The sequence below is a fragment of the Neovison vison genome, chromosome 6, assembly GCF_020171115.1.
Source record: "Neovison vison isolate M4711 chromosome 6, ASM_NN_V1, whole genome shotgun sequence".
In the NCBI taxonomy this organism is placed as follows: domain Eukaryota; kingdom Metazoa; phylum Chordata; class Mammalia; order Carnivora; family Mustelidae; genus Neogale; species Neogale vison.
In genome coordinates this window covers 205090312-205108013 of record NC_058096.1, presented here as the reverse complement: position 1 = coordinate 205108013, position 17702 = coordinate 205090312, and the positions used below count along the sequence as shown (strand labels likewise).

Sequence of the window (17702 nt, the reverse complement as noted above, 5' to 3'; positions counted from 1 at the left end):
GTCTTTTGTTTTTGTTTTTGTTTTTGTTTGTTTGTTTCCTTAAATAGCAGTACTAGGTACTTTAGTGCCTTCCCTCTTCGCTGCCTGGTATCTTTGGATTCCAAATGATACAGTCTTGGATGTGGAGAAAAATCTCGATACATCCTTGCCCCTCGGAATCCTAAGAAAATGCTGTCCTGACTCCACACTCCCCTGACCCTGTTCATGCCTCTATGGTACCAGGAAATCTGATTCCCCTTCATTCTTGTACTTACCTTGACCCAGGAGTGGTCACTGGGAAGCGGCTGCATCAGAGAGGCAGGCTTGGAGGATGGAGCAGATTGTGCTCTGGCACCTCAGCTCGTTTGCTGTTCTGCTCCGGCAGCAGCTGTGTAGGAGGAATCTCTGTACTGCCGGGCCTGCTTGCTCTGGATCCCTTTCTTTCCCTGCAGAATGGGCAAAAGTTAGTTTCTTGGCAAATCCATAGGGTTAGCAATTCTCAAATGGCTTTTTGTAGCAGACTCAAGATGTGTTGTGTTATTTGTTGCAGAAATGATTCTGGGGACCATTCTGACCACATGCACTACTATCAGGTAGGCTTCAGCAGCTGGGGAGTACTCTGTCAAAATCCTCAAGTGACTGGAAGAGTCATCTTGAATTTTCTCCAGCAGGTGACTGGTAAGGGCTATCAGAAGTTCCATAATTTTAACTAGCCTTTCTGTGATAGGGTAAAAAGTATTTCCGAGACAGGAGAGGAGGAGGCAGAAATTCAGACTGGGCTTCAGATACAAATCGACAAGGACAGCAGTGTGAGTCACTTGTTTTATTTCTGTTGCTCTTTTGGGTTGACTGCTCATTAATTGAGATCTTTGTGGTCACAGAGTTAGCAAGAAATACCATTAACTGGGGATGCTTATTCAGAGAGCACCATCTGCACGTTCTGCACCTGTGTGGGTTGGCTGGCCCTGTGCTTGGGTTGTTCTCAGTCCCACAGCTGGGCTCCACTGGACGGGGACTAACATTGGCTCTGGTTTTATTCCCGCTAGCATCATCTGACTGCTACATATATGATTCTGCTACTGGCTACTATTATGACCCTTTGGCAGGAACTTACTATGACCCAAACACCCAGGTGAGTTTTTGGTTTGTTTACTTTATCAGTGATTCTTTTGAGAAAAGTACCTATAATTTGTTGGTTTGAAGAGTTTTATTCCCTGGATTTTTAGTTGCTTATTACGTGAAAAGTGGAAAAGTTTAAATCTCATGGAAGTTTAAGTACTTCTCCATTTCTGGCAGCTGCTGTTACACTGTCTGTATCTCATGTCTAGCATGGTGTTTTTTGAAGTCCACATCGTATATTGAGTTGTATTTACTGAGTTGTGTTCATTCAGGATTTACAGATGGTGACCTTTGTGTTAACTGTTGCCTATAGAGAAAATCAGTGCTTTGTGGCATTATAGGTAAGAATAGTGCTGCTCTTGGAAAAATGGACAGTGAGTGGTCTGGATAGGTCCTAGCCTCTGGAGTGGGTTTCAAGATTGTTTGATGCGGTCTCTTAGGCTAGTGAGGGAGAGAGCTGTCCTTTCTCCCAGAAGGGAACTTGTTCCTTAGACCTAGAATTAACTGGGGAAGTGAGATTCTGTAGGCTTAACAGTTTCTAACTAAATTGCAGCAAGAAGTCTATGTGCCCCAGGACCCTGGATCACCTGAAGAAGAAGAGATCAAGGAAAAGAAGTCCACCAGTCAAGGAAAGTCAAGTAGTAAGAAGGAAGCATCTAAAAGAGATGGCAAGGAGAAAAAAGACCGAGGAGTGACAAGGGTAAGAGGACTTGTGAATCTTCTTTACCAGACAGTTACAGATTCAAATAAAGGCATTATAGAGGAGATCTAGGGTTGAGGTGTGAAGTTACCAAAAAAGCAGACAATCCCCTTGCATCTTACAGCTGGTGGTAACTCTTTCACAAACGCAAAAACTGGATGGCAGAACAAAGTGACTCAGCTAAACCCGAACACCTGGGCTCCACGTAGTTTCACTTTCCTACACCCCCTCTTCAGTGCTTGACTCTGTATACACATTTCTGTAGTTGTAATTGTAGCAGAGGTTACCATTCTGTATTCTCTGCTCCGTTTATATTTGCTCTTAAGTAGTTTTTCCATAGTTCTATAATACTTAATTATTTATAATTATTTATAATATTTGGATTCAGCTTTTGCCACTTTCTCTTTTTTTTTTTTTTTTTTTTAAGATTTTATTTACTCGTCAGGAAAGAGAGTGCACAGAAGCAAGGGAAACTTCCCAACCGTATTCCCAATCATTTGTAAAATAAGGGTATTAATGCCTATCTGGGAGGGTTGTAGTAAAGTCTGAGGACAATAATGCATATAAATGTCTCATCTGGTGCCTGACATATAGTGATCACTCACTATATACTGAATGTTATGTTTTTAAAGGCTTTTTATTTTTAAATCATTATAGCAACATTTCAGATACTTCACAAATTAGGATTTTTTGGAAAATATGATTAAATTCAACAGGGTTCTTAGCCCAGCTTTTTTATGAGTATCATATAAGAATTATGGGTTTAATCAGTTTCAGGAAAATGCCACTGAGGGGACAGCCCCCCCAGAGGACGTCTTTAAGAAGCCCCTGCCTCCCACTGTGAAGAAGGAAGAAAGTCCTCCACCAGTAAGGCTAAACCAACACTCAGGGCTGGGGCTGGAGCTGGGGATAGGGTTGGTTCTGAATGGGAAGGGAAGTTCAAAGACTGATGTTTCACTTCAGTGTTGGTCCTTTTGTTCTCTCTACCAGACAAACAAGGACTTTCCTTGAGTATGAGCATGAGATAAATGTTCCTGTCTGCTAATAGACACCCTGCACCATTCCCATCAGACAAGGGAATGTCTGGCTCTTTTTAAGTTATAATCTTGGTCTTGTTAATCCTTCTAAAAGACCCATTTTCCTGGCCCCAATTTTTCCTGCCTTTTGGTGCTGTGTACGAAGCACAGGTGTGGAGTACATGTGTGGTCGTTTTTATGGTTTACCTGTCTGGCCAAAGTGAATGATGCTAAAATTAGTACCCATTTTTTAGATGCATTAAAGTGATGGTCCCCTCTAATCATGGGTGATTCTGATTAAATGTAAATATGTAGCAATAGTGATCATGCTTTATTTTTTATTTCGATTGATCACAAGCCCATGACCATGCATCATTATTTCACAATCCTATAAATTACTGATAAATACTCTTCCCGTGTCCCATTATTAGTTTAATTCATTGTAGCATCAGTCCTGGCCATGCCTTTGCCTTGCTCAGGAGCTCAGTGTCTACCTGAGAGCTTATTCTTCATTTGCTTTCGGTCCACCTCCTAAATCCCTTTTGCTGTAGGGGTTACTAAATTTTATCTTCATAAATTTTATCTTTCCTTTTCTCCTGGGTTACGGTAACCTGAGGGGTTGCTGCTATCTCTTCCTCTTTGTAACCTGTAACTTCTTAGCTCTCCCTGCCTCCATGTCAGTTCTCCTTTCCCTTCTTTCTCTTCACTGTTCTGTTGCTAGAGTCACTTCTGAGGGAATCTTTCTGGTTTTATCTGAGCAATCCAGAAGAAAAGTCAAGCTTGAATATGTTGCTTCCATGAGGGAAATGAGCAGTGTGGTCATTAATCATTTTAATTTAATTTAATTTAATTTAATCATTTTAATCATTTTAATCATTAATCATCATTTTAAGCCCAGTTCACTATTCAAACTAAAAGAGAAGAAATAAGATACCCATATTGGAATACCCAGAAAACAGGCCCCACAGTATAGGTTGAGGTTGGTGTTAATCTCTGGCCTTCTCCCTTCAGCCTAAGGTGGTAAACCCACTCATCGGCCTCCTGGGTGAATATGGAGGAGACAGTGACTATGAGGAGGAAGAAGAGGAGGAGCAGACGCCTCCTCCACAGCCCCGCACAGCCCAGCCCCAACAGAGGGAGGAGCTGACCAAGAAGGAGAACGAAGAAGATAAACTCACTGACTGGAATAAACTGGCTTGTCTGCTCTGCAGAAGGCAATTTCCCAACAAAGAAGTTCTGATCAAACACCAGCAGCTCTCAGACCTGCACAAGGTATGGAGTAGCGGCTCTGACCTTTCAAATGTTGGCCTCTTACATCGTGTTTTACAGTCCAATGAATTGTTCCTCCACCTTTTGTCAGGAGTTGCTTTGCATTAAGGCTGTGGGTACCTTCAGAAACCTTGGCAGGCAACATGGCTGGGGCTCGGGCCCCAGACTCCGGGGCTGTGCTGAAGACAGGAGGGGAGGGAGTCATCAAGTCGGAGGCTTGTTTGCTGAGTTTCTCATCATAGCTCTTCTATTAACCTAACAATTGGACTTCAGATAAGCCTCTTCTCTACTGTGGTAATTGGTGGCTTCCTCTGGTTCTGTCTAGTTCTGATACTGTGCAGTTTTCCCAAAGGTGGGTTACATTCTGCCATCTCTTCATGTGGTGAGTCACTGCTGTAAGCGGGGGCACAACGTCTGCTGTTAGAGAGTTAACCTGACACACACTGGCCCTCCCGAGCTGCGTCTTCCTGCTCAGATGTACTGGCCAAAGAGCCAAATTCTGGACAAATAAAACCCCTAGATACACTCTTGTTCTCAGTCTAGGGTGATTTATTTCACACTCCTTCTCTAGCAGATGTTGCTAGAGCGAGTGAGGAAATCAGATTTAGACTTTCCTTCAATATAAAGTCCAAAGTCTTATGTAGCTAAAAGCTGAGAAGCTCTGCTTTTGGTAATAGGCCCCCCTTTTCTCCCAGCTGCCTCTGTGGAGGCTCTGCAGAGTTTCTAGGGGTCTGAGAAGTTCCTCACAATCCCTGCAACAGATTACCTCCCAGGTCCCTTTGACCTCGAATTCTGAGTCATGAGACTGACACATTCAAATTTCAGCTCTTTGGGGACGCCTGGCTTCCCCAGTCTGTAGAGCATGTGACTCTTGATCTTGGGGTTGTGAGTTCAAGCCCCACATTGGGTGTAGAGCTTACTTTTAAAAAAATTAAATGAAAAAAAAGTTAAAGGATATATAAAATTAAATAATAATAGATTTCAGCTCTCTGATGAAAATGCTAATAAATGGCTGATGTCAGGAAAGAGGAGCCAGAAATCTGGTGAATCCACGAATTGAACTGACTCTGGGATAGTGGAAAGTGGACTGTAGTACTTTTTTCCTTTCCTTGCAGTGATGCAGTGCAAAGACTCCCCATCCATACTGTACTGGACCCCTTAAGTTTCTTACATATGTTGGAGAGTATTGTGTAGTAGAGCCATGTTCGAGAAGTTTGGGACCCTTAAAGAACACAGGACTCTCCAAGCAGTCTTTGTGTTCTTTTAGCACCTTGGGTTCTCCTTTTCATGTTTTTCTGGGTGCTTGAAAAAGAGGGTAGTGTCCGAGGATGGTGAGTGGTGGTGGTGGTGGTAGGAAGACCATGTGGGCTTTCATTTTTCTCCACTGATGTGCTCAGATTCCCCTCTCTCATAATTTTTACTTTAGATAAAAACCTATAAACCAGTTTTGTGTTTTCTGCATTTTTTTTAAAAGTTTTTATTTATTTGAGAGACAGAGTGCAGGGTGGGCTGTGGAGGTAGGAGGGGCAAAGGGAGAGAATCTCAAGCAGACTCCCTCCTAAGCACAGAGCCTGATTCGGGACTTAAGCTCATGATCCTGAGATGACCTGAGCTGAAATCAAGAGTCAGACAGTTAACCGACTGGGGCACCCAGGTGCCCCTGTTTTCTGCATTTGGAGAGAAGTAGAATGAAGGTCTCTCTTGCACCACACCATGTAACTAATCTGTGTGACAAGCCAGCATTACAACTTGGGTTCCTACTGGAGAGCCTAAAGCCAGTCCGGTTAGGAATTGTTGATTGCAGGGTACAGTGATCACTCAGGAGAGTTGGTCAGTGAAAGAAGCCACAGTCCTAAAGTAGCTATTGGGAAAGACCTAGAGGCATTTTCTAGGACCACTTTTTCTAGACCTGTACTCCTAGAACTTTCTGTCTTCTCAGCAAAACCTGGAAATCCATCGGAAGATAAAACAATCTGAGCAGGAGCTAGCCTATCTGGAAAGGAGAGAACAGGAGGTAAGTTTTGATGACCTATTAACTCCCTTGACTTCAACTCTTTACTCTCTGGTGTGGAATTTGTAGGCTGTACTGAAGACAGAGAGTGAAGAGGACCTAAAAGATGGTGTATACATTTATCAAAACCCATCAAACTACATTATAATGGGTGCACTTCATTGTTTATAAAATTATACTTTAATAAAATTTATATATATTTGTATATATTTTTTTTAAGATTTTATTTATTTATTTGACAGAGAGAGGGCACAAGTAGTTAGAGAGGCAGGCAGAGACAGAGAGGAGGAAGCAGGCTCCCTGCCAAGGAAAGAGCCTGATGCGGGGCTCAATCCCAGAACCCTGAGACATGACCTGAGCTGAAGGCAGAGGCTTAACCCACTGAGTCACCCAGGCGCCCCTGATATATATATTTTATTTTATTATTTTTTTTTAAAGATTTTATTTATTTATTTGACAGAGAGAGATCACAAACAGGCAGAAAGGCAGGCAGAGAGAGAGAGGAGGAAGCAGGCTCCCCGCGGAGCAGAGAGCCTGATATGGGACTCGATCCCAGGACCCTGAGATCATGACCTGAGCTGAAGGCAGCGGCTTAACCCACTGAGCCACCCAGGCGCCCTGATATATATATTTTAAAAGGGTGGTAGTTTAAGGTCTCCAAACAGGTCAAACAAATAGCATTTTTCTTTCCTGCCCAGCTTTTAAAATCAGTGAAGGTAGGGCTGCTAAAATACCTTTTTTTACTATCAGAGGCTAAGTTAGAAGAAGCAGTTTAGCGTAGAGCCAAATGGACTTGTTACCTGGATCACATAATTAGGCAGACTCCCCTGCAGATAGCCAGCCACAAGCTTCACTGCCCAGGCCAGATCTTATGTGATGGGTAGGAATCCTCCCTGGAGGCCTACTGGAGAGCACCTCCTTAGACAAATTAAACACAGCTGTAGGACAAGCACACCAGTTCATTCTTCTCAAATTTACCAGTCAGAGAAGCCACTGCTTTCTCAAGAAGAGTATGTGAAGGAGCAAGAGATTCCAGGAGTTAACAGTTGAACCCCCTTCTCTTTAGAAGGACTATAAGGAATAAAGCGACTTTTCCCCACTATTCAGCTCCCTTAAATGGAAATTTCAGGTCTTTTCTTCTGCTTACCAACAGGGAAGGTTTAAAGAAAGAGGAAGTGATCGCAGGGAAAAGGTCCAATCTTTTGACTCTCCAGAAAGGAAACGAATTAAATACTCCAGGGAAACTGACAGGTAAGCCAGGAACTTTTCATTCAGCCTAAGCCTCAAGGCCTAATGGTGAAACCATCTTCTTCTCCAGCTGCACCGCTTTTTTCTTTCTCAGGGATAACTGAAGTCAGCAGGAGCAGGTTCTTTCTGAACTCCTTGAATATGAGGTTCACTCCAACCTCTGACCACCCAGCTTCACTCAGGGAATATATGTGTTTGGCTGGCTGTTTAGCTGCTCTCCTTCTCTCCTCATCAGTAATGCTGTACCTCCTGTGGACCTGATAATGTCATTCTTTCGGGCTTTTTCTCTAGGGAACCTCCATCCTCACACATAGGTGCTGAATGAATGGTTGGCTGCTGATAGACCTATATGATCTCTAGATTCCTGTGCTTATTTCTAGTCAGTTCAGAGTGGGGAGACCAGCAGAGTTAGATAGAATTTGTTGATAACCCATCGTGTCTAGGCACTGCGCTAAGTGCAAGGAATACTCAGGTGGACAAGACCTATAAGAATAAGGAAGGTTCAGGTGATGCTGTGTCTCATAGAGCAGACAATTCCAGTGGAGAAGGGAAGGTCATTTCAGTTGGAGCAAACCACATACGTCGTGGATGAGAGAGAGAGAAATCATAGGATGCATTTGAAAAATTATAAGTAGCCTGATGGAGGCCAGCTCAGGAAGTTCATACTGTGTGAATATCATGCTAAGACTTTGTCTTAGGGCAGCAGGAGGTTATGAAATGATTTTAAGGAGGGTGCTAATCTGATGAGACTTGAACAGGTCTGTATGTTGGTAAGCAAAAGAGCAGCTAATAGCCAGGGTAAATTATGCCTTTGGGGATGGGGGAGATCATTGATGGAGAAAGGCCCCAAAGGAGGGTTGATGGGGTCTGGGGCTCTGGCATCCCAACTTATTTGCTCACTGCCCACAGTAAGATTATTTTTTAATCATGGCCCAATAATCATGTGTGTGTAAGTACCAAAAAGAGATCTTCATGAAAAATACTTATTTACTGAATATGATAAGCTCTGGTATTTTTATTCTAGCTTTTCCTATTTGCACTTTTTTTTTTTAAGGATGAGTGGGTTTTTTTTGTTTTTTGTTTTTTTTTTTAAGATTTTATTTATTTTATTATTTATTTGACTGGGGGAGAGAGAGATCACAAGTAGGCAGAGAGGCAGGCAGAAAGAGTGGGAAGCAGCCTCCCTGCTGAGCAGAGAGCCCGATGCGGGGCTCAATCCCAGGACCCCAAGATCGTGACCCAAGCCGAAGGCAGCGGCCCAACCCACTGAGCCACCCAGCCACCCAAGGATGAGTGATTTTTTTAAAGATTTGTTTATTTTGAGATAGAGTGAGAATGCACACATGTGAGCAGAGGGAGAGAGAGAATCTCAAGCAGACTCCCTGCTGATCGTGGAGCTTGACGTGGGGCTTTATCCCACAACCCTGAGATCATGACTTGAGCCAAACAAGAGCTGGACACTCAACCAACTGAGCCAGGTGCCCTGTTTGCATTCTTTTTTCTTTTTTTTTTTTAAGATTTTATTTCTTTATAGGTAAATAGGCAGGCAGAGAGAGAAAGGAAGGCAGGCTCCTTGCCGAGCAGAGAGCCCGATGAGGGGCTCCATCCCAGGACCCTGGGATCATGACCTGAGCCGAAGACAGAGGCTTAACCCACTGAGCCACCCAGGTGCATTCTTAAGAAGTGCTAAGGAAGGACCACTTAAACAATGTAACATCCTACTAGGTCATTCTCTGCAATTCGAAATATACTAGGCTAAGCCAAAGGTAAAGGAGTCATTAAGGGGGAAGGACACCTTAGCCCTGAGTGAGTTGAGCTGGGTGCAGAAAGATACCCTTCTGTATTCTTGGCACCCATCACACCACATTCTGCTGGTTCCCTTCCTTCTTAGTCTTCTCCCGTGCTTCTCTTAGTTTTCTGGGCAATTCCAGATATTCTCCAATTTTAGTATATGTGCTGCTGAAGCGAGCACAATTCCAGATATTCTCCAGGACTCTGCCCTCGGTGCTCTTTAATTCTTGTTGTTCTACCTCTTGACCTAGACCCAAGGCCACAGTCATCACTAACAAGCTAACAGGTCCCTATGACTCCATTCCAAGGCAGTTTGGTTTTCTGAGCGCAAAATTACTATTTCAGTTTACCTCCTGGGAATGTCCTTGTGGAGACCTCTTAGGCTCCTCACTCTAAGCAATGACTCAGTATTATATTCCATATCATATTCAGTTCCAGTCCTGCTAAACCTGCTGTGTGTTCCTCTTTCAGAGTAGTGACATCACTGCATCATGGCCTGCCTGTTCTGACCCAGTCTTCCTGCTTTTTTCCCTTTATCATTACTGGCCACGTCCCTAATTAAGCTTTTTCCCCCTTTCTAGCTCACCTCCAAATTGGACTCTTTATTCTCCGTCTCTGTTCTTCAACCTCTAGTGTACTCTCTACCCTGGCACCAAAACCATTTTGTGAACAGAAATCTCCTAAAACTTGCCTTTTTGTGAGGGCATACCTTGCTTAGGAGGAGGCCTGGAGTCCACGGGTTTTTTTGGCCCAAAGGATGAAGTCCAGAATCATGATTTAGTGTGAAGTTTCGAGGCTTTCCAGTCTAGCCCAAGAAGCCTTTGTCAGTTCCTACAATTTCTCTCCTAGACAAATTGTATTCTTTAACTTCTTATTTATGGCCTCCTTTCCTCTCATACTTTTTAGTCAGTTCGGATGTGCCCTCTTGTTGGAATTCGTCATTTTTGGTGATGCTCCTTCAGAGCTTGTGTCTTCTCTGATGTATTTCCATAGGAGATGTCTCCTGATCCCACATCCCTGGCTGAGTTATCCTTTTCATGTCCTTCCCCATGAATAGGGATGGGTCTTGGGCATCTCTGTATCCCTAGGACAAAAGCCTGTTGCATAGATAGCAGGCACTCAGAAGTATTCCCTAATACACTTCAGAGGAAGCAAATGTGAATCAGGACAACAGAGGTTTTTATTAGGGTCACTTTGAAAGTGATGGTATGTAAGTACATCTGCTCCTTTCGCAGTGATCGCAAACCTGTTGGTAAAGAAGGAATCGACAGTAGCAACAAAGGAGGCTGTGTCCAGCAGACCGCTGGCTGGAGGAAGGGGGCGGGCCTCGGGTATGGCCATCCCGGATTGGCTTCAGCAGAGGAGGTGAAATGGTTTCCGTCTTTTGGGGGTGGCCTGAACCTGGAATGTACTTAACGTTCTCTCTTTCAGTCAGTCTTGATTACTGGATGATAGATGGGCATTCTGGGCCCTTGTAATTTTGGTTGGCTGTGGGAGAAGGAGAAAAGTGAAAACGGGGCTCATCTTACTCTTACATGGAGTAAAAGGTGGGGTATTACAGGAATCATGCAATTTGAAACTGGCAAATCATTTGGTTACAAGAACCAGGGAACCTGCAGTAAAAGGAACAAAAGCATCTGAGAGGCATCATCATCTGAGGAACTGAAATAACTAAAATATGAGGAGGGCGAGGTTAGTCCTGTTGCTCATGAAGGGCTCTGCCTCACTTAGGTCAGGAAGAGAAGAGAGCAAAGGTTTTGAGAGGGAACGTTGCACATTTTGTGTTGGCTTGGTCCCCCTCTGAACATGCCAACTGCAGAAGACTGGCTTCTCATGTCTGGTATTAAATCCCGTATCCTGAAGTCATGGCATCACCACCCTCCTTATTCATCTTGGGTTTTGTTTATTAATTAAACACTCTAAAAAATTCCCCCAAATCCTGATCCTTACTGGTCCAGAAATACTTGTAATCAAAGGCCAGACCTGAGGCTTATTAATTGATAGAGCCCACTTCATTGTTTGTCTTTGTGTTACAGACTGAAGGCCGGATGAGGGGGCCCAGTGTGGGGGCTCCAGGAAGAACCAACAAGAGACAGTCCAACGAGACTTACCGAGATGCTGTGCGAAGAGTCATGTTTGCTCGGTATAAAGAACTAGATTAAAGAATGGAGACAAGTCCCCACAGAACACAACCTCCTTCTTGTTTTGTTTGTCCGTCTCTCCTTTTGTTTTGTTACTGTTCTTGCTGCTAGAACTTTTTTAAATAAACTTTTTTTCAATGTGATTTTTTTTGGTGGTTATATTTTTCTCCCACAGGTGGGTGAGGGTGGGGCTTATGGTAGGAGGGAGAGAGCACCTTGGTGCTGCCCATTTGAGGTGGCACTGAAATGGCAGCAAGTGCTACCATGAGCCCTGAGACACCACCTGCTGTCAGTGTGAGTGGATGTGTTGTGGTGACCTTTGAACTCTAGCTTGTGTGAGTACTGTCAGATTTTAAAAATTATTTTCCTGATCTAATTAATGAAAACTGTATCCCATTATTGCTTGCTTTTATTTCTTTGATAACTGCTGAAAGTGAACATATTTCCGTATGTTGGTTTACTACTGATTAGACCTTTGAAGTCATCTTCTGACTTCCCCATTGTTGGTGGGGGTGGGGGAAGCAGTGTGATAGCTCTTTTTCTAGGTGCCTGCTGGGTGCTTAATGTGTCACATATTATGATCACCACAATGAGTTGGCAGACACTACCCCAGGTTTTCCTTTCCTCCTTGGCTGAAATTCTCCAGAGAGGTGTCTTTGGACACCCTCTTGCAAATCTTTCTTAATTTTCTACCATATCACTCATACCATTTCACAGGATTTGCTTTAAAAGAGAGGATTGTTTTTAATTTTTTTTTTTTATTCTTTGAAGTTAAAAGGATAATATCCTATGAATCTATTAAAACGTTAAAAAGTAGGGTGCCTGGGTGGCTCAATCAGTTAAGCGGCCAGCTCTTGGTTTCAGCTCAGGTCATGATCCCAGGGTCCCGAGGTCAAGCCCTGCATCAGGCTCTGCGATTGATGGAGAGTCTGCTTGGGGATTCTCTCTTTCCCCGTCCCCAGCTTGCACTCACTCACTCCCTTGCTCTCAAATAAATAAATCTTTAAAACGTAAACAATAATTCCTCCAGATAACATATTATAGTACTAAGAGTTGCACTTTTCAGATGTCTCCGGAGGAATGTTTTTTAGGAAGAGAACTGTGGGTTTAGAAGAGTATGTTGATGGTATAAGGTGGGAGTTTGTAAACTTACCCAACAAGGTGGGACACCTGGGTGGCTCAGTGGGTTAAGTGTCTGCCTTCCCAGGGTCCTGGGATCAAGCCCCTTGTTGGGCTTTCTGCTTAGTGGGGAGCCTGCTTGTCCCTCTCCCACTCCCCCTGCTTGTGCTCTCTCTCTCTCTCTCTCTCTGTCAAATAAATAAACCTAAAATCTTTATTTTAAATTAAAAAATAAAAAACTGGGGCGCCTGGGTGGCTCAATGGTTTAAGCCTCTGCTTTCGGCTCAGGTCATGCTCTCAGGGTCCTGGGATCAAGCCCTGCATCGGGCTCTCTGCTTGGCGAGGAGCCTGCTCCCCCCTACCACCTGTCTCTCTGCCTACTTGTGATCTCTCTCTCTGTCAAATAAATAAATAAAATCTTTAAATAAATAAATAACTTGCCCATCAAGGGCCAGAGTCAGTATTTTTTTTTTTAAGATTTTATTTATTTATTTGACAGAGATCACAAGCAGGCAGAGAGGCAGGCAGAGAGAGAGAGGAGGAAGCAGGCTCCCTGCTGAGCAGAGAGCCCGATGCGGGACTCGATCCCAGGACCCTGAGATCATGACCTGAGCCGAAGGCAGCGGCTTAATCCACTGAGCCACCCAGGCGCCCCAGAGTCAGTATTTTATACTTCGCAGGTCAGATGATCTCTGTTGAAACTATTCAGCCCTGTTATTGTAGTGAGAGCACAGCCACATTGATAGACAGTAGCAGCGATACATAGACAAGTGATTGTGGCTGAATTCAAATAAGACTTTATTTACAAAAACAGGTTGCAGGCCAGAATTAGCCCATAGGTCTAAGGGCGTAATCTGGTTGCATAAAGCAGAACCAAGGACAGCTCTGTAAAAAATAGTATGGAGGTATTACCATGTGAGAGGTGAGAGCTATAAGGAGAGGTAGGTATAGTATATACCAAGAAGAAAACATTTCTAGAAACAAGAATGATATATGTGAAGTTAAATTGTTTGCCATGCTGTCTCCAAATATAATCCTTTTTTCTTTATTAAGTCTTTACCCCTCCCAAAGGGAAAACAAAATCAGGAACGCACTGGCTTAGGGATTAAGAGCCCCAGGTTCAGGACTCCTGGGTGGCTCAGTGGGGTAAGCCTCTGCCTTCAGCTCAGGTCATGATCTCATGCTCCTCTGCTCAGCAGGGAACCTGCTTCCTCCTTTCTCTCTGCCTGTCTCTCTGCCTATTTGTGATCTCTGTTGGTCAAATAAATAAATAAAATCTTTAAAAAAAAAAAAAAAAAGCCCCAGGCTCTGGGCCTTGCTACTACTAGTGCAGCATTACAAAGTCCAGTGACTCTTGGCTGCAGACAGATGCAGTGCAGTAGCCCTCTGGTCTGAAGGCCTGCAGGAACCTCTATGGTGCATCTTTTTTTTTTTTTTTTTTTAAGATTTTTTTTTTTTATTTATTTGACACACACACAGAGAAATCACAAGTAGGCACCTGCTGCATCTCATTTTTGCGTACATCAATGAGCACATCAAAATACTTCTTGAAAGCTGATCCAAGGGGCGCCTAGGTGGCTCAGTGGGTTAAAGCCTCTGCCTTCGGCTCCGGTCATGATCCCAGGGTCCTGGGATCGAGCCCCACATCAGGTTCTCTGCTCAGCGGGTAGCCTACTTTCTCCTCTCTCTCTCTCTGCCTGCCTCTCTGCCTACTTGTGAGCTGTCTATCAAATAAATAAATAAAATCTTTTAAAATTTAAAAAAAAAAAAAGCTGATCCAAGTTTGTCCTTAACTGGCCAAACCAGGTTTTCCTTCTAATTTTGTATTACTCGTTTGGGCCTAAACTGTGGAACACTTCAAATGCTCCACTACTGAAGACTCTTTTATAGACTAGTTAGTTAACTCCAGTTCATTGGCTCCCCAGCAGAAGCACCACTGAGTTCCCTAGTGGTCATTCTATGAATGTTTTGAGAACCCACTCTACTTGTCACTGGGGCTTCTAGCAAGATCAGTGTTGGTCTCTGTGCCCATAGGACTTAGTTACTGAGGAAGATGGACGTTGAACAATTGCTGATGTGATGAGAGACAGTACAGCAAGCTTTTGGCAGCATCTTCTCTGAAGAAAGTATTTAAGCTCAGACCTCAAACTAGTTTACCTAGTTTTGTTTTCCAGCTTTATTTTGCCACTTAAATGGAAATTTTGTGGTTGAAAATATGGACTTAAATGTTCCATATATTTTTAAGGAACTACTTTGGGTATTGATGAAAGTAGGAATGGATGTGAAAAATGTGTCACCCTACCATGTCCCTGGGCAGTTCCCTGAGGCTTTGATCAGAATGCCAGCTACATAAGGACAGAGATCTCGGGTAATTTTCTTTACTACTATATCCTTAGGTGCTAACACAGTAGGTACCGTATAAATGAGTGAATAATGCCTTGTTCATAGGTCTATATAAAATACTTGTTGAATTAAATTTTGATTGCATATATCTCTGCCAATTCATCAAAGCTCAGCTCTGACAAATTAGTTTCTTGGTATAGACGAGAGTTCTCTCATGTGAAAGTCTTATTCTGGAGTAGTATTTTCACAGTCTAAGATCAAAACATGTGAAGTACATTTTTCTTTTGCTAAATGGGAGATTAAGGCAAAAAAGATCATTTCGGGGGCATCTGGGTGGCTTAGTGGGTTAAGCCTCTGCCTTTGGCTCAGGTCATGATCTCAGGGTCCTGGGATCGAGCCCTGCATTGGGCTCTCTGCTTGGTAGGGAGACTGCTTCCCCCCCTCTCTCTGCCTACTTGTGATCTCCCTCTCTGTGTCAAATAAATAAATAAAATCTTTTTTTAAAAAAAGCCTTTCGTTAAGAGAACTTTTTTTTTAACCTCAGAACATTAGGAAAAGCAGTCCTTTTTTTTTTTAAGATTTTATTTATTTATTTGACAGATCACAAGTAGGCAAAGAGGCAGACAGAGAGAGAGGGGGAAGCAGGCTCTCCACTGAGTAGAGAGCCCGAAGCGGGGCTCGATCCCAGGACCCTGAGATCATGACCTGAGCCAAAGGCAGAGGCTTAACCCACTGAGCCACCCAGGCGCCCCTAGGAAAAACAGTCTTAAAGAACTTTGCCTAATATTGAACATACTTGGCTTTACTCAAAACAAAAAACAGGGGTGCCTGGCTGGCTCAGTGGGTGGAGCATGCAACTTTTGATCTCAGGTTTATGGGTCTGAGCCACATGTTGAATGTGGAGATTACTTCGGAATAAATATTTTTTAAGTACTTACTTTTAAAGATTTTATTTATTTGACAGAGAGATAGCACAAGTAAGCAGAGCATCAGGGAGATGAAGAAGCAGGCTCCCTGTTGAGTAGGGACCATGACCTGAGCCAAAGCCTCAGCCTAACTGACTAAGCCAGCCAGACACCCCTATTTATTTATTTGAGAGAGAATGAGTGAGTGAGAGCAAGTAGGGGGAGGGAGAGGGACAAGCAGACTCTGCCATGAATGTGGAGCCTGATGTGGGGTTTGATCCCACAACCCCAAAATCATGACCCGAGCCAAAATTGAGAGTTGGACACCTGACTGACTGAGCCATCCCGGCACCTCAAGAAAATACACTTGGGAGCCTTCTGTTGGTCGCATACTTCTAGTTTTTTCTGATGATGTAAGTTTTACATACATCTACTCCTCCCCAGAAGTTGGACACTGTATATAAATACATATACACATATGAAAATGTATAAATGTGTATTTGTGTGTGTGTGTAGGTAGTGCTATGATCTGAATGTGTCCTCTCCCCTCTAAGTTCATACATTGAAATCCTAACTCTCAAAGGTAATGGTATTAGTAGGACTTTGGGAAATGATTAAGCTCATGAAGATGGAATCCTCATAAATGGGATCAGTGCTCTTTTAAAAGAGATCCTACAGAGGTCCCTAGACTCTTCTACATGAGAGGATATAAGTCAGCAGCCCGGAAGAGGGCCTTCACTTGACCATGCTGGTACCTTGATCCTGGACTCCAGAACTGTGAGAAATAAATTTTTTGTTGTCTATAAGCTTTGTTGTTGTTGGTTATAAGCTACCCAGTCTGTGGTATTTCTTTATAGCAGCCTGAATGGAGATGGATGGATGGATGGATGGATGGATGGATGGAGAGAGAGGAGAGAGGAGGAGGGAGAGGAAGTTACCCATTTTTCCAAAGTCAGAAATGTCTACCTTTCTTTCTATTGTTAGATTTTTTAATTATCCAAAGAACTTCCAGTGTCCATCACTTAATGCCCTTAATGTAGAATGCCCATCGTTAGAACATGTTTAAAGAACATATTTCCTGGATGTTTTTCCAAGAAAAAGATTTCCCAGTGTATTTGAAGCTTCTGGTTTGGAATCTACTCCTTGACATCATTCCATTATTCTTGGTAGATCTCTCAGAAAGAGAGGAGTATAGTATGGTTTTCTATAACTGATAGCTTCCCTCTGCCTTATCATGGTCTAATTTTTCATGTCTGTATATGTGACCTGAAAAACCAGTTCCACTAAAAATATATCTACAAATAATGCCAAGGGGGCAAATTATGCTAACTGGAGGCACTGCATTACCACCATCTCACTAACCAGTCCCAATCCAGAATAGCTCTTTTAGTTCTTCAAGAAAGCTTGCCTTTTTCTGCCCCAAAGTTTAGCTTGCTTTCTTAGTGAATTCATTTGTGTACTCAACAAATATCTATTGTATACATACCATGTGCCAGGCATATAGTATTATATTTAGTTCATATAGTGAACTAAAGAGGCATAAATTCCTACCCTTTTCGAGTTTGCATTCTAGTAGTTGAGGGCATGGACTCTGAAATCAAGTTTATTAATTCAAATCCCAGTTCCACAACCATGAACTCTGTGTGAAGTACTGTCTTTCAAACAAGGGCAGTGATGATAGCTTTGACTAGATGAACAACAATTTAGGGAGCTAGATGTGGACAGATCCTAGATATATTTTGAAGATAGAGTCAATAGGATTTACTGACAGATTGGGTAGAAGGAAAAAAGTCCTCCATGACTCCAGGGTTTTTGTCCTGAGTAACTGGAAGTAGGGAGTCACCATTTCTGAGCTGAGGAAGACTGTGAAGGAGATAAGATTGAGTTTGGGCTGCAACTTTGAGATGCTATTAGATGTCCCAAGTACTGTTAAATTAACCATGGAAAATGACTCCTGAGCCTTTGCCTTAGACTAGAGAATATCAATCCAATGACACTCTGAAAACCATTCTTCAAGAATTCTCTTAATTTGGGCACCTGGGTGGCTCGGTGGATTAAGCG

At 43.1% G+C, this 17702-nt stretch overlaps 1 protein-coding gene across 5 annotated transcripts in view; it reads left to right on the top strand.

Moving 5' to 3' along the window:
• The window catches only part of RBM6 (RNA binding motif protein 6), a 105590-nt gene extending 94190 nt beyond the window's left edge, over positions 1 to 11400 (top strand). For all 5 annotated transcript variants that reach the window (XM_044253533.1, XM_044253534.1, XM_044253537.1 and 2 more), the window contains 10 exons: positions 530 to 572; positions 707 to 788; positions 1026 to 1111; positions 1652 to 1798; positions 2570 to 2665; positions 3826 to 4086; positions 6023 to 6097; positions 7248 to 7345; positions 10369 to 10498; positions 11170 to 11400. In XM_044253533.1, coding sequence (XP_044109468.1) covers positions 530 to 572; positions 707 to 788; positions 1026 to 1111; positions 1652 to 1798; positions 2570 to 2665; positions 3826 to 4086; positions 6023 to 6097; positions 7248 to 7345; positions 10369 to 10498; positions 11170 to 11295 — 1144 coding nt within the window. In that variant the 3' untranslated portion in view covers positions 11296 to 11400. The remainder of the gene's footprint in view (positions 1 to 529; positions 573 to 706; positions 789 to 1025; positions 1112 to 1651; positions 1799 to 2569; positions 2666 to 3825; positions 4087 to 6022; positions 6098 to 7247; positions 7346 to 10368; positions 10499 to 11169) is intronic.
• The last annotated feature ends 6302 nt before the right edge of the window (positions 11401 to 17702 follow it).